The following is a 16,876-nucleotide window of genomic DNA, read 5'->3' as shown; positions in this document are numbered from 1 at the left end:
GAGTTTAGAGAGAAAGGAAAAGGAAAGGGGGCCTTTGGTACTGATTTTGACCCAGGGGAGACGTGGCCACCTGCCCTCCCTCTTGGGGAGCCTTCCTCTAGGGTATGGTCAGTTGCCCGCTGCCCAGCAAGCTTGAGAGAACTTGACTGTAAGAGATTGGATCTGAACCTGAGCCCTTTTTGAACCCTCAAGAAGGAATGGACTGTGCTGCCTCTGGCAGCTGTGATCAGGATGATTCTAGTCAGTTTCTTCACGGTGTGGGCACTCTCTTCTCTCATGCATGTCCCAGGGTGTGCGGGTGATGGGGTGAGTGAGCCAGGGGACTCTGGACGTCCCGCTTCTAGCCTGGCCCTGGGGTCGGCCTGGCTTTGGGTCATTGCTGTCCTCACGAGAGTAGATGCCTGAAACCCTCGCTGTTTGCCTTTTTCCTTCAATCTGGAACACTTTAGCAAAGCAGCCGACCCAATGGTGACTGAGCTCTGACCCTCCTCCAGGCCACATGTATCACCAGCTCTGTTTCAGAATCCCACCCAGTGGAGCCCCTCTGCTGGCTCCTCAGAGCAAGGTTGCAAAGAGTTAACACTTTTGCTTTTTCGGAAAGTTATCTGTGAAGAGTATTAGTTGTTTAATAAAGCGTGCCTGCCCTCCCGGTGAACCCGCCAGTGACTCTGCAGCTGGGGTCATTTCAAGTTCACGCGGTGGACTTTTGACTGCCTTCTGTGTCTGTGAAAACAGTCGGCAGCTCCTGCGGGGATCATTCATTCAGGCCTGTAACACAAAACTATTGCCAATGGGCACCTGCTGGGGCTGCTTCCCAGGCGGGCTGGGAGGGAAGATGCCAAACTCTTCAGGCATCTGCGGAGATAAGAGCAGCGGGGGATCCGCTGGGAGCCCGCTAATCGGGCCTGCGCTCAGACCCCACTGCCGGGCCGGCAGCAAGCTGGTGGCAGAGTGGATTAGGGAGCCAGTGGGGAGAGGATGTGAGCTAATTAAAGGCCTTTACGAAGAGGAGGAGAGAGAGAGGGGCGGCAGAGGGGGAGGAAACAGGTTTGGAGCACATTCCCCAAATTTCCAAAACATTCTTCATTCCTCTCTTTTATGCCTCAAGACGGAAGAAAACAAAGAATCTGAACATTTAGTTATTTCTTATCTTAAATTGTCATTCATTCTGCCTGATGCTATATTGCTTTTAGCTGCTAGTTTTATGGAGTTACATTTATCATCAAAGACATTTTGCCACATTTTCCCTGGAGACGTTCTGTTCTTGAAATACTGTAGGTCAGCGGCTTGAATTTTGCCCTCTTTCCTCACTTTGATACATCTGGGCAATAAGCACGCACTTGCGGTGTGTTCAAGGTTTCCCCCCTTTGCTTGGAAAACCCACTTGCCATGTGTGGGGGCGGGGTACTTCGGGGAGGATTACGTAAATGAGTACACAGTGCGCTCTTCGGTTTTAGTTGCTCAGGTGGTGGTGGTGGTGTGTCATGGTTTGAAATTCAGAGCATGCACTGTCTTGAAAATGCTGTATGGTGGCGGCATATAATTCATCTGACAGTCACACCTGCTTCAGAAAAAATGTCACCTGTGTTTGGTCTACCTGCTCCTTTATTTGTTCAGTCTGCAAATTTCCCACCCCGCACCCCAGCAAGCACTAAATGAATTTATTTATAGACCTAGGGTACTTTAAATCTGTGGCATTTTCTTAATCAGCCTTGTGATGATACATTTCCGAAAGCAGTTTTGTTCACACACACAGACCCAGAGCTCTAACTGTATCGTTTCTGATACATTTCACATAAACTTAACTGTGTGCAAAGAAACATTTGAGTTGATGTGCTACATGGTAACAGTCCTAGGAAATTCCAATCGGCCAACAGCCTGCTTCCTTCATTCCGGACTGTTGGCAGATCTGGCTTTGTCTGTGTTCCGATAAGGAGTGACCACAATGTTAATTCTGTATTTCCTTGCCTTCTGTCTCACATAATCTGTTGTCAAAGCTGACTAGGAGGCTTGTTCCCTGCACAGTTTGTGAAATAGCTATAGCGTATAATTAGGTTGACCGTGTGGAACATGTTAGTGTCTTCTTGCTCGAAGTGTTAAACATGTGAATCACCTTTACTTCATTCCTTAGTATTGCTGTACAGAATCCGGGGTGGACGTGGGTACTCACTGCACACTGAAGGGCATTTTGAATTTGAGCTGGTAGCCGAATGGGGTCTTTAAAAATGCTGCTAGCTAGTGTTCACTGACTGCCTCCCCAGGTGCCAGGTACTGTTCTGAGTCTCACCTGGTTACACTTGCTCACAATAACCCTGCAGAGTGGTAGTCCCATTGTATACACAAGGACGTTGAGGCTTAGAGAAATTAAGTCACTTGCCCAAGACTACAAAGGGAGCTGGGATAGGAACCTGGGTTTCTGCTTCGGAGCCTGTCTGGTGGGCTTCATTCTTAGACCCTCTGTGGGTCATGTTTGCAGGAATTAACCGCGAAAGGCTGCTGTCTCCACACGGTGCTAAGAATTTGAGTCCCAGTTTAGGGCTTTCCTGCAGCATACTCTGTGGTAGGTCTTTTGTAGATGCTCTACTTTCCGTCCAAGTCAAGGCGTGGGGCTGAGACCCAGGAAATGCCCTTCCCTGTCTGCTGCACGAGAGCTGTCCAAATACAGACTTATGTGCAGAAACTGTAACCTCATATTAATCTACTGTTTGTTGTGTCTACACAACAAGGTCATAACAGCCCATGGGCCATTAAAGACCAGGCTCTGTGCTGGGTGCAGGGGAAGTAGACATGGGTAAAACAGAGGCCTTTCCCTCTGGGTCTCAGTGAAGCATGGGGGGACAGCCTGTAAACAAATGCTGTGAGCAGGTGTCCCAGGTGCTAGGACAGAAGTCTGTGTAGGTTTGGCAAGGCAGACCTCTCCAGCGAGGGCAAGGAAGGTCTGCGCAGAAGAAGGAACATCTGGCCACACCTTGGAGTCCAAGGAGATATTTGCCACATGCACAAGAAATGGTGGGGACAGGAGGGCACACAAGGGGCAGCCCAAGTGGAGAGGCTCGGGTGTGGAGAAGCACTTAGGAAGTGGACCCGGGGTAGAGAGCATATGCTGTGTCCTCTGCATCAACTGGTCGACTCAGGAAGAGGCTGCCTGCTATTTTGCAACCCTTTGGTCCCCTCCTGCTCCCCTTACCAAGTATATGTGAGTTTAAAGGGATGAGAGAGACCTAACTGAAGTTTTTAAGCCAAGTATTATTGTCATGATACCACCCTATCTGTATATATCAAACGTTAACTACTAATTTTTTGCAAGTATTTTTATGTGTATGGGTAAAACACACTTTTCACAGAAGGGGCCAAAATAAAATCAGCTGCCCCCCACCCCCTTGGGGAAAAAACAAACCTGACTCGCTTCTTATATAATTAGATCTAAAACCAAATCATGACCTGGTCACAGCAGGTAGACTGCAAATCCAGCCAAACTGTTCTTTCTGGCCAGAGTGACTCCCAACTAGTACTAAGCCATGGACTGCCTCCGGCATCTTCAGTGCACCTAATAGTGTTTCCATGTAGACAGCAGAAAACTGCCCTCCCTGAAGCCCAGCACACGCAGGTTTGGGTTCTGTTAGAAGAGAAGGGACCAGGCCGCTCTTAAACAAGTGCACCAGAAGGCGGGAAGAAGCGGGGGTGGATCCTTCTTCTGCTGTACATTTTTGCATAATTTGGAGCACAGCAGAGGGAATATTTGCCCTTGAGCCCCAAACCACGTTTTGGGAAATTAATCTATCTGACCCCATTTGATCAGTCCATCAGACTGTTTGACCATTTTCTCTATACACAGCTCACCTAGATCTGACCTCAGTGTGAGAGGGAAGAGCACATTCTATAGGAATGTTTCATGGTTCTACCTCCAGCCCTTGCCCGCCGCCCCCACTCCAGTCGGGGGTTTCTCTGGAAAGCCCTCCTGTCCTGTTTCCACTCAAGGCAGGTAACAGTGTCCAAATTTTGAGTTGGAATTTTAGTTTTACTTGTATGGATTCAGAGAGGACATTTATCGTGAGAGAGCCATGGCTACTGTTTCTCTGCCAGTGTTTAAACTAAGGCTACGTAGTTTCCTGTTGGCATCTTGGAACTTTGAGCCTTAACATTTCCCTACACTCAGAATCTTACAGCAGGATGGGAGAGCGGCTGGTTCCTTTGACTCTCAGGCTGAACTTATGTTGGGCTTCTTGGCAGATGTTTGAACACCCACCTCCTGCCCACTGCTGCCCACCGCCCAGGGACATCCCCAGCCTGGGTGTTTTTTTTTAACCATGTCCCATGTGTCTTTTAGGCTCCTTTCTATATTTTCACCCCCTTAGTTGTTTTTTTCTTGCCTTGATCTGGATATCTTCTGCCAACTTTTTTCCCTAGGTCACTAATCCTCTTTGGTGCTCTCTCTATTCTGTGCTTCAACCATCTATTAAAATCCTAATTTCAGTTCTCTGGTAAAATTCTCCATCTTTTTATAATTGGTGGAAGATCATTGTATTTTAAACTCTGTATCTAATAGCTCTATGCCTGGATAACTGGCGAGTGATCTTCTCTGGTTTTTCTCCCCCTTAGTTTTCAGTCATTTTGTTCACTTACATATCTGGTAATTTTTATTGAATGCTGGACATTGTGTAAGAAAAATTTGAGAGGCCCTGGCTTATATTCTGTCTCTCCAGAGAGGATTTATATTTCTTCTTCCCTTCTCTCTTCTAGTGTTCGGTGCTTTGATTCCCTCCCATGTGTACCTCCCTGCAAAACTTGTTTTCTGAGCTTTTCAGTTGCAGTAAAGTGTATATAACAGCAAGAATTTCCCAGCGGGACTTGTATTCAGTAAGAATCAAAGCCCAGTATTTAAAGGGAAGAATCCTGAAGGAAGATTATGTTTTCTAGGGATGGGTAAGGGAAGGGGATGTGTGTGGGAGCCAGAGAATCAGTCTCCACTCCTGAAATCATAACAGAGGCCCTTAAGGAAACTTGGTCCTAAAGAATCAGTTCTGTTTAGACCAGAAAATGGGTGTATCTTTTTTATAAACAGGCTAATTAGCTCTCTCTTAAGTAGGAAGCATATTGAACCAGACCCCTTATTTTCTGTTCTTTCTAGTAATTGAAGGTTTTCTCTTAAAAGCAACACAAAACATCAGAATAGGTCCGTTAAGTAACCTTTAGAAAGGGCAGTGATTGAGCTAAACGATTGTGTTTTCTTCCTCATTACGGGACTTGTTTTTTAGGCCTGAAATTTATTAACCTAGCAATGGCTAATTCAGCAATGAGTGCCTAGTTCTGCTTTAAAACACTAGATCTGCAGGAAGTAGATGGGTGTGAATTCTGAGTGTCCTCTCCCAGGTCACTCTCTGTGGGGCTGTAAGATGACAAAGGTAAGAATACCTACTGAAAGGCCACTAAGGGAGCTCCTGGGCAGAGACCAGAGGGTCCTGAGGAGCTATTGGGAAATATAGCCAAGCTGCAATTTTATTTTAATTTTAGCCCATCGAAGGGTGTGGCACATTTTCCATTTAAAAAAGAACCTTTTTTTGGCCTTTCATTTGAGCCTGGGGTCAAGCCAAGCTCAGGAGAAATGAGACAAGACTTAAGTACCTTGGGTCTGATCTGCCGCCCATCCCCATGCTGTCCCCAAAAGACAGGCTCAACCTCCGTTGTTCCCCCAGATGCTAAAGGCCTGTTGCCAGCCTGTGGTCTTATCTAGCATTTGTCACACTCGTTGGGGAATGACTTCCCTGAATATTACCTGGAAGAGGTACTGGCCTTTCTCTCTAGCTTTCCCCAAGTGCCGGCTCATAAGAAACTGCCTTGGTTTCCACTGGGAATGCTGCATTACTCTTAGCTGGCTGGGCAGTGTCGGGAGGGCAGAAGAACGGCAGAAATGGAGATGAGAGGAATGGAGACCAAACTGGATGCTCTTTCAGTGTTGTTTCTTACCCTAGGCCAAGATCATTTTTCTTTTTTAAAAAATTTTATCTTTATTGATTTCAGAGAGAGGAAAGGAGAGGGGGAGAGAGAGAGAGAAACATCAATGATGAGAGAGTCATTGATTGGCTGCCTAGCCCACAACCCAGCCATGTGCCCTGACTGGAAATCGAACCCTGATCCTAGGTCAACGCTCAGCCGCTGAGCCACACCCGGCTGGCCCAAGGTCATTTCTTACCCTAGGAGCATGTTTGGCTTTTGCTGTTCTCTCCCCATAGTGCCTGGAGTTAGACTTGCTTGATCAGACCAGCTCTGTTGAATTAAATCTTTTAGCTTTGTGGCTTTGGTGCTCCACCTCCTTCAGCAAATCCCCCTGTCAGAAGCTGGGGTGGAAGAGCAGGCAGGAGCTCTGGAAATCACCGGTTCTGATCCCCACCCCGGTTGGCTTCCATCTTCCTTCCCAGCCTAATTGGTACACGCTAGTTCTGTGATCTGATGTGTTGTAATTGATCCTATAGTGGATGTTTACAGAACCTCTTCATTTTCTGGGGCCTTTTTGGGTGGTGACAGTGATAGCTTGGGGGGAGGGAGAAAGTGGAGCCTAGGGCAAAGCCAGCCAGGGTGGTGGAAAGGGGTAAGGTGTCTGAGCTGGAGTATTGCTCAAGAAAGGGGGTTGGAGCCTGACCCTCTTGTCCAGGGATTGCATGTAATTTTTTCAGAAATATTACCATTTATGTACTTCTCTCAGCTACCTTGCTTTGTCACTGCCACTGCTTGGGAAAAGAAAGATGTTTACCTGGTGTCTCTGTAAGATCTTTACTTATGTTCAGGAAGGAATTTTCCTCGGAGACAGTAACAAAAATCATGGTTGGGTTCCCTTCATTGTGACCCAGTATCAAATGTGGGTAGATACCTATTGGACTTTTGTTAGAGATAATTGTGATTTTTAAAGTTTCATCTGCACAACAGCGATAATAACAGAGCTTACCTGCTAGGTTTGCTGTGAGGAGTAAACTAATTAAACGATTTTCCAACTGTCAAGCTCAGAAAAGTGCCCGATACACAGTAAACATCGCTGCTGTATGTTTACAATCCCAAAAGTTACACTGTGGTCTTAGCAGTTGGAAGCTTTCCTTTACCAATTCTGCTGTATACTCACTTAAAACTTCATTTATCTGAAGATCCAGTTGGGGAAGATTTCTTTCCAAAAACCTCATCAAGGTGTTTCAGACTCTTGAAACATATCTGACTTCTTCAGTAAGAAGTTCAGCTTGTACCGGTGCCTAGCACCTGGGGTTGTTCTCAGTGACGTCACCCGTCTGCTTTCTTCCTGAGCTTTTGGCATTGAAGAGAATATATCTATTCATTTGAAATACAAAGTACTTTACAAGAATGAAGTCCTTGTGGCCGGGAAGGAGATAAGCTCGAGCTCCTTTCTGTTGTGAAATGTTCTATTTCACTTCTGAATTTCTGTGTTTTGAGATTTTAGTTTGTTTATAATTGACTTCTGTAAACTTTTCTTAGTTCCAGAATGGGTATACGGTGATTCCTGTATCCCGGGATGAGATGGACACATGGGTTCAGTTGGGGAAGAAGGGGCCTGGAACACTCAGAAGAAAGCACAGGTTTCTCAGTAATAACCCTTGGCATTTACACATGGCTTTGTGTTCCCCAGTGCTTTTCAAACCACAGGCTCTCCGGATTAGCCCAGCAGCTCTGTGGGTAGCGCTCTCCTGTTGTGCAGATGAAGACACCGATCCAAAGAGAGTGCGTGTGTTCACGTTCACCTAGCTGGTACTAGCAACAGTTGGGATTGAGACTCTCCTTTCGAAGCCCATGTGCTGTCCTGGTGTTGAAATAATTTATCTGCTGAGTCAGGCATTACGGTGTGATCACCTCAGAGGGCTCTTTTTTCATATCCCAGTCTATCTCCTGGTTCAGCACTGAGGCATGGGCCATTCATGCTCAGTGAAAAACCTTGTTAGATGGCAAAGCTGGAGGTCTCTCACGGGGTGGGGAGGGCCTGTCCCCCTTGTGTAGCACTAACTGTGCAGAAACCTCCCTCTGACTTCTGACTGCATGCCTCAAGGACTTTTCCACAGTAGACAAGGAGGCTTGCACCCTCAACACCACCCCTACCCCTTCTGCGGATAGTGTGCAAGGAGGCCTAGCCGAGGCAGAGCTGAAAGGTGGGAGACACCAGCCCATCCCCAGCTGGGCTTCAAGATTCATCCTGCACATGGTTCCTTATCGTTGGCGTAGAATAGGATGTGACTAAGCCGTGACACTGTCTGCTTTGGAAAATCGGTCTCCTGTGGGCCTCTGCTTATTTCTGTGCTTCCAGCCTTATAGCAGACTCCACCGTCCCTTATTAAAGAACACGCAACACCCTATTCTGAGAGCGCTTCCAACCACTCTAAGCTCTAGATTAATCGGAAACACGTCTGAGTTCACAACCGGGTCAGCACTGGAGCGGCAGAAACTTGCCAGGTCAGCAGGCGTGCGTCCCAGGCTGGTTTAGCGGCAGAACAATCTCGAGGTCTGACTTTGTTGCTTATGTTTAGACCTTGTGTGCCGAGATAATTCTGGGTGGCTTTGGATAACTTTGTTTCTTAACTGAAAAAGGAGTGTCTGTTGCCTGATAAGTGTTTATCCGTGAAATAGCAACATGGTGTATGTCTCAGGGCAGGAGGGCTTTTAGATCTCCAGAGGCCCCCCTCCCCCCCAAAAAAGCAAGGTCATTGGCTTAGGCATGTTACTGGAGCAGAATGTCAGTTGGAGCTTTAAAATGTCTTTATTGTTCTCATTCAGGGACTCTTTCCTGGATTCTTTCCCCTTTCTCTCTCTACCTTAAGGGGGCTACACACAGTCACAACCAAGTAGAGCTGAACACAGACAAACCTACTCTACTTCCACTGGATGGAGATCCGGGGTTCAAAAATGCCTCTTTCTTGCCAAACCTCAACTTGTTCCATGCCTTTTTAAAAAAATGTTTTCATTGCCCTCCTCCAGCCCCCACCCTCCCCGTCACCATTTGGCCGATCGAGGACTCGCTGCTTGGTTTCCCTTGTGTCGGTGACAGATGCCCACTGCTTGTTGGATCCTGTTTTCCCTTAACCCTTCCTGGTTCACAAGCATCACAGGAGGGTTTTCAACATCAAGGCAGAACTCCCCCTCTGAGGATCATTTTGAACAGTGGCTATGTTGACAATAGGGAACAGAGGGAAGGGGTAAGCACCTTCGTTCTGGAGGGATGGGGGTCCTCTGTGACTTGATGGAGGTTTCCTGTTAGTGAAGCAGTGGAGGGGCAACAACTGCACTTGAAGCCTCTGAGCTACTTCTCAGAGACTCATCAGCATTGATGGCTGTTGTGCCGGACACTGTGCCAAGTGTTTTGCGTTATCTCCCTAACCCCTCAAAGCACTCCGTTAGAGTAGAGAGCATCTGTTTGTTTGTGTGGTTGCAGATGGGTAAACTGAGGCTCGGGGAAGATCAGCACCTTTCACCAATGTGCATATTTAGTAATTGCACATATTTAGTAATAAGAATTGGTCTCCTTTGGTCCTGTCTGAGTGACCACATGGGACAGCCCCCACATCTTGCTTACAGACAACATGTAGCTGGGTTTCTGAATTTGTGTGTGCAAGCATTTCTCCTCGGGGCAGCGCTCCGCAGCATTGGAGCTGCGCTGGTAGCTAAGACCTGCAGCTGGATGACCTTAGACTTGGAAGAACACAAGACTCCTCATACTGCAGAGCCCTGTCACTTCTCCCCCTTTCCCTGTGGTACGTGCTCACCCTCTGCCCTGGTGACAAGAAAGGACTGTCGCCAGCAACTCCTCAGTGGAGCAAGGATATTAAAGAGGAAATTTCCATTAGGTAAATAACTGTGAAAGAAGAACCGCAGAGAAGGGGGAGAAATCCAAGCCCAGGCTCCTGTTACACCGGCCAAATACCATTGGCATCCCATGCTCGCTGAGTATCGTAAAAGGGTCAGGAAAGCTGATAGGGCTGAACAGAGGGACACAGTGTGAAATTTTTTCTCTTTCACCACTCCAGCCTCTACTTGAATGTCAGTTTTGTAAAATCATCTGTTCTGAGCCCAGCCCCAAACCCAGCCTAATTTGTCGTGGCTCTTTTTCTGTAGACAACGGGATTATTTTTGGAAGGAGGAGTATTGACACGCACTGTGTGTCAGCGATGCAGTGGAGCTGACATCTTGAAGTTCTTCTGACAGTTTTACCCCCTAGCTGAAAATGCGGCTTTAGAGAAATTAATGACTTCAGGCTGTGGCCAGAATTCACAAGTGTGGTGTGTGCTGAGGCTCCCTTCAGTGAGAGAAGGGAGGGGGGTGGGGACCACTGTTGTCTTTGCGAATGTAATAGCGGGTTTTCTGAAGGACATTCTGTTCCTTGGAACCTTTCATTTCAGCTAAGACGGTATTCACTTGCAGCCTTAAGTTTTTTGTGGACTTGAAATTGCTACAAAATGAGCTATATTGGCTTAAGTCTCTGCAAATGCTCCTTCTGGTGTTGAGGTTATGTTTATACCGAGTAGAGTTACAAATTATCTGCAAATTACCTTCCAGTTGCTAGTCCTTTCCCAGTGTGTGAGCCTGGCACATGCTCTTGGCCCTGCTGCTTCCGTGCCCCCTCCACGCTGGTGTCCAGTCGCTGGGGATGCACGGTGCCAAACGCCTCCCGTGCATACCATCGCCCTCAATCCTCACAACAGCCCCGTGGAATCTGACTATTCCTGTTTTGCACGTGAAAAACTGAAGTATCAGACTCCCTGCTGGTCCTGTGTGTGTGTTGCCTAGTGCGTTACCTATGTTGTCTAATTTTGACACGTTCTTGTAAGTGGACAGTCTCATCCCCATTCTGAAGGTGAGGAAGCGGAGGCTCACAGGAGTTACTTGTCCATGATCTTGCCGTTGATAAATGTCACAGTGAGAATCGAACTCTGGTGTGAAGGAATGTTATGCCACATACGTCCCTCCTGGCCGAGGCCCTGGGAGGCAGGAGGCAGGACCCGCTTGTGATTCTCACTCACTAACCTGGCACACAGGGGGGTCCCGTGCTTGTTTGACTGGTGGGTTGATTGACTGGCTGCAGAGCTGGATTGTATTCCCTCCTGTCCTGATGATTTTTCAGCCTGTCCCCTAGTGCTGCTGGGATCAGTTTCCCTTTTGTCTCAGTGATCTGAATATCTGCCTCCAGCCTTCATTTCCTATTTTGACCATCCACGGACATACCAGCGGGCATATGCTCTGAAAAAGTTTCAAAATAAATTCGAAGGATGTCCTGCGCCGTCACTCCCACGGGCTACTGTAACTCTCATGAGGGCCTCCACTCTGCTTTGACAGTCATCCTCAAAGTCAAGGACACGGGTGGAAAACACTGCACAGCTTCAGAGAAGACAGCCCCAGAGGGCACCCATGAGGGGTGCTTACGGGAATCGCCTCCTCTCCAGCCTGTGTTCTCACCCTGCCTTTGAGGGAGAAATAAAATAGGGGGTGGGATTGACTCTCCCACCGAGGTGGGAGAGAGAGATAGAATTAAGGATGACTAAGTGTGCCCACGGCGAGAGAAGGCCACAAGCCCTGTGGCGCCCTGGAGTCAGGGCTCAGAAGCCGAGGGGACTGGCCCGAGGCCCGGTCTCTAACCACAGGACCCTTCTGGCTGGCTTCAGTTTGGTGCCTATGAAATGGCTCTTTCTGTAAAATCCAATTCGCCTCAGCCATGTGGGTTTGGTTGGGTCGCAGGTTTCAACATCTTCCTAAGTTTCTGAGTTCTCAGAGCCATATTGCTAGGGCTGAGGACTTTTGTAATCATTTCCTGTTATATCTTTGTATCCTTTACTTTTACTCACAAGTGACAAAGGACAAGTTCAGCTGGCTTGTGTGAGTAGTTTTTTTACAGAGAAGTAGGAATTCAGCCGGAAGTCCTAGAGTAAGTTAACTATATGTAGGCACATTTCCATGGTCACGGTGAGGCACCAGGGAAGCACATGAAGAATCCGGCATTTAAAGGGAACAGCGCTTATCTCCTCCTGAGGTCAGCGTGGCATCTCTGTAGAGAACACCAGGACCAGACAGTGCTGAACGCTGAGTCCGCTGCGTGGAATCAGTTGGCAATTAGGTGGTGGCTCAGGCTCACTCATAAACCTTGGAGATTAGACTTGCTTTAGTGATGGGGGTGGAGGGGTGGAGAGGGGCTGGTATTGGGATGCTTCTCCCACATTCTCTCTGGGGAAGTATTTTGGCATTTTTAGCTTCTTCCTAGTCAGCTGCTAGAATAGGTAGACAGGGTCTTAAGTCAACATCTCTTCTAGTGAAATCTCTTCAAGCAAATTGGGAGTTTAAGGGAAATGGGAACGACCTGAACAAGACCCTGTTAGGGGCCTGGGTGCTGCTGGACCTCTTCAGGTGGAGCCCGTGCCTCTGGCCGCCCTCACAGTGCACCTCTGACGACAGTGCTTTCCCTCGACCCCCTTCCCCACGCAGACACGCCGCCACCACCTCTCCTGTGGCATCGGGGAGACATTTTGTCCAAACTCGGAGTGAAGAGCACTAGCACCCACAGAATTCCAGAACTAGCAGGGGCTCTTTGAGCCTTTCTAGAAATAAGGGTCATATTTCCCTCTTCTCGATTCTCTGTGCTCCCTGTTTGCATCCCCCGTTCCTGCTGCTGACTGTTCCACATGTGGAATAGTGACCTTAACCAGACTGTCACCCTTGAGACTAGGTCCAGGCTGCCCTTAATTTGTGTTCTCAGCAGCACCCAAGCCTGCTGGGCCAGAGTGAGTGCTTAATAAAGACATTCTAACTTGGATCATAAATCACACACTGTCAGAGCTGGAAAGCGTTTGGAAACCGCTGAGTCCAACACTCTAATTTTATAGATGGTACCACTCCAAACACTTGGGAAAGGGTTGGTTGGTGGGTGTGTTGTTGTTTTTAATGGTGAATCCTAATGTAAATGACCATAATCCTTAGTCTTTGAAAGGCTTTCTTCCGATGATGCGGGTATTTCTCCTTGGACTAGCGGCCGACTGGTGATAGCAGTAAGAATGCTAACTTGGTTCCACACCCTGAGCCATGTTCATAGTCCTTCCTGACAGAGTTGGTGCTATCAATGTTCTCCAGATGCTGAGGGGGGCTCTGGGGTGGAGCACCTTGTCCGGGTCACGTAGCTACCGGAATGGTTGAGAGAGGAGTAGAATCTGATTTGGTCAGATGCCCAGGCCTGCGGCCCTTGGATGGGGTTCCTGACTAAAACCCCTACTTAATGATGCACAGTGCTGGCTTTGCAAACATCCCAGGGTGTCTTCATCCTAAAGGAAATTTTAAAGTTAATTTTCCTTTAAGTTCTCTGATAGGGAATGACGGGGGAGGGAAGGCAAAAGGCCAAAATGATAGGGACCGACTGCATCTCTAGAACGGTCAGTGATCACTGCCTTAGGTTGTAAAATCATTTGGACCAGGCAGAAGAAAGGAGTGTTCCCATGTCCCGCTGCAGGGACCACTGCTTTACGGGGAGCTGCTGTTTCTGCATCCAGTCCCTCCTCTGTCCCCAGAGTTCACCTTCCCCCGTCACTAGCATCCAGAAGCCCGAGGACTGCTGGCTTCCAGGCAGGCCTGAGTAACCCCCCCTCCAGAGCACAGTGTAACGGGCCTCCTGATGGCTACCCGCCTCCTGGCTGGGTCTTCAAGGCAGGCGCTTTGCCTCGCATCTTCCCACTGAGCTTTCTATCTGAGCAGCATTCCTGTGAGTTTTCTCAGAGGTTAGTCCTGGGTCACTGGCACTTAAACCACTTGTTTTGGTAGATCCTTCCTGAGAAGGTTAATTATATATTTGATATCCTTCCCTCTTTATGCCTGAATGATGAGGATAAGTACCCTGTGGTTTATTAACTGTCACTTTAAACCTTTTCAAATTGTCTTGTGACAAAACAGACTTCGGTGTCCTTTTTACCTAGCTTTGATGAGTGAGACGGCTTCTCTGCTTAAAATCGTCCAGGGTAAATAAAACCTCTCTCTGATTGGTGGGGGAGGAGTTTGCAGCTGAAGTCATGAGTTCAGGTCTGCCACTTGAATGGAAGGCGACCTAACCTGTGAACTTTTCCATATACGTCATTTTTTTTCTTTTGACAGACGGGGCTGGGCACCCAGGCACTCGGTAATTGTTGAATATATGAATGAGGAGGCATTACGTAAGGGCAGGTGATGTCTCTAAAAATATTGATACCAAACCCTAAAGCAGCCATTTGCCACATTTCGCATTTTGTATCCCACTCACTGTTAAAGCAGAGAGCCTCTGTCGTCAGCATCATGCAGTCCCAGAGCACACCTCCTCCCCCCAGCCATTTTGCTATACCTTTTTTTTTCCGGTAAATTTGCAGTAGAATTGAGGAAGGTCAATGTCAGATGGATTTTCAGTGGTGGTTTTACAGGCGCTGTGTCCACCAGTAAGAGTCCCATGCTTGCGGACCACTCTCCTGAGACACACAGTGTAGTAATCCAGCAGTTTTTCTCTGTTTCACTCGGTATTCACTGAATCCCAGCTAGGAGCAAGGGAGGACGTTTATTTAAAATAATTCAAATAATAAAAATTCTCTTAAGGTTTTAAAAGTCATCTTCTGTTTTTAATTCATTGCAGTTTGCGGGGACCTTGTCGGATGGCTTAGGAAAGACGATGGACAATCGGCACCAGTCAGAGCGGGAGTACATCAGATACCACGCAGCCACCAGTGGCGAGCACCTTGTGGCCGGCATCCACGGCCTGGCTCACGGTAAGTCGCCTGCTGTCAGGCTGTAGGACAGTGGCTCAGAGGTACCTGTTCAGCCATCCGACTACAAGGACAAAAAATTAGGGTTGACAACAGTGTAGATCCTGGCTTGGCCCCTTGCAATTGGAATGTTACCACCTGTGAGAGCTCTTCTTTCATTTCACAGTGTGTGCGCACTGCCATTCCTTCCTGAGCTCTGACCTCTGTTCCTGAAGTGTTAAGGTGGAATCAGCTGACCCCTTTTAAAATATGGCCCTGCTGCCTCAAGACTTGCCTTCCAGTTACTGAGCATCGCTTCCACAGGAAGTGAGATGTGAAACTGGCTGCCAGGTTTGGGGCCCAGATGCTTCTGAATCTTATGTAAATATACACTCACAGGGATTGTTGATCCCTGTGCCTAAGAGATGTAGGTGGTGGTAGGAATGTGTTAGGTCCCTGAATTTGTTTGAATTATGACTTTTAATGCTTTCATTCTGACTCTTCTGCCTTTTGTTGTATTTTTTTCAACAACTTCTTAGCATAGCATTATTCAAGACCCTTGGAAATATAAACCCAGGCAACTTTCCCAGTCACTGTCCCCAGCCTCATTGTACCTCAGCCACCCAGAGCCGCATACCACTCCCTACGCCTCCAAGTCCTGTGCCTCACGTTCCTTGTGCCCTCCCTTCCTCTCCCTCACTCGTTGCCTACAAAATCCTGTTCAACCTATCAGTCCCAACTCAAAGGTGTTTGCCCCGCTCCACTGTCCCCAGTTAGACTTGATGATGTTTAGCGCACACATGGCAGTCTGAGTTCTGTGTGTAGCCAGCCGTGTGCTCCTTGCTCCCCTGGCAGGCTGTGATGGCCAGGAGAGCAGGAAGACCACCTTGTATTCACGTTTGTACTTGCAGTGCCTTACATGATACCTGGCATGTAGCTCATGCTTAGTAATGGTTCGTACAGTGAACTGTTGGTACCAGATTCTTATGACTAGTCTAAAGCTATCAGAATTTGTGTGAAGACTAAAGAAGTTTTCATTATCAGCATTTGGAAGAAGGAATATAGATAATAAAAAATCATCTCTCTCTCTTTGTGTTTAGGACAGAGTTTATGTTTATCAACTTTCCTAAGGGTGAGGTTTGGATCAAAATGCCTTTACTTCCCCTAAGCCTGCCCAACTGGAAAGGGAGCATTCCCCAAGGAGACATCAAGCTAGAAGTAAAGTTTGGCTGAAATTAATCTGTTTACATACTTTAAAGTTGACTGTTAGGCAGTCATTTGGGGTTAGAGATTTAATCCTTTCTAGTAACTGCAGTGCTAGTGCATTGGACCAGTAGAGGACTGTGTTTTAATGAACATAAAGTGCTTTGTTATACATAATTGCCTCTGTCTATCCAGCATCTTTGGATGCAGAGAGAAGGCATGGCTGTCCTCACTTTTTAGATGGACACACCAGTGTGCTGAGAAAATGGGTGATTGTTTCAAGGTCGCAAAATCCCCTCCAACCTAGGATCATTAGGTAACATGTACAGCATCTCCAGGAGACAGGCCATTCATTCTGAGATGAGGAACCAGTGGCCTCTAAGTAGGATCCACAAAACTGGGTTACATGAAAGCAGTAGCCTAGAGAGAGATCCTTCCTTCAGGATGAAAAAGCCCTTGAAAAATAAGTCTCCTTGGTTTAAAAACAGGGGGTTCATGTTCAGCTCTGTCTGTAGGCCCTGCCTGATCCAGGCTCAGGAATGTTCTGTCTCTGCCATGAACTCTGTTGAAAAAGTTGGGAAAGGGATCATGCCTCACTGGAGTACATGGGCCCAGAACCCAGAAGAGATGCTGTAAATTGTTTGTACCTTCTCATCCAAGCCGTTTCCTTTACCAGTTTGTCTCACTAGAGCTGAAGCATCTAGAGAGCATCCTCATCCCCCCCCCCCCCCCCCCCCCGTCAGCAGGTAAACATCCTGAGTGTCCCTGGCACACATCCTGGAGATGCTCCCTGGATGGGGCCTCCTTCCCCCCACAAGGCCACGTCCTCTTCTGCCGCGGCCAACTCCTGGCCACTGCTGAGGCTCTTTAAGGTCATTGCTGTCAACTCTCAAAATGTTTGGGATGATTCCCTCCACTGAGGGCCCTGGCTGGCTTTGGCAGCTTTTCGAGGA

At 47.8% G+C, this 16,876-nt stretch overlaps 1 protein-coding gene across 2 annotated transcripts in view; it reads left to right on the top strand.

Moving 5' to 3' along the window:
* VPS13D (vacuolar protein sorting 13 homolog D) overlaps nt 1-16,876 on the top strand; it is a 208,616-nt gene that overhangs the window by 147,748 nt on the left and 43,992 nt on the right. For both annotated transcript variants that reach the window (XM_016205659.2, XM_016205658.2), the window contains one exon: nt 14,612-14,744. In XM_016205659.2, coding sequence (XP_016061145.2) covers nt 14,612-14,744 — 133 coding nt within the window. The remainder of the gene's footprint in view (nt 1-14,611; nt 14,745-16,876) is intronic.

This window comes from Miniopterus natalensis, chromosome 9, assembly GCF_054644295.1.
Source record: "Miniopterus natalensis isolate mMinNat1 chromosome 9, mMinNat1.hap1, whole genome shotgun sequence".
NCBI lineage: Eukaryota > Metazoa > Chordata > Mammalia > Chiroptera > Miniopteridae > Miniopterus > Miniopterus natalensis.
The sequence above is the reverse complement of the archived record's forward strand: the minus strand, read 5'-3'. Positions and strand labels throughout refer to the sequence as shown.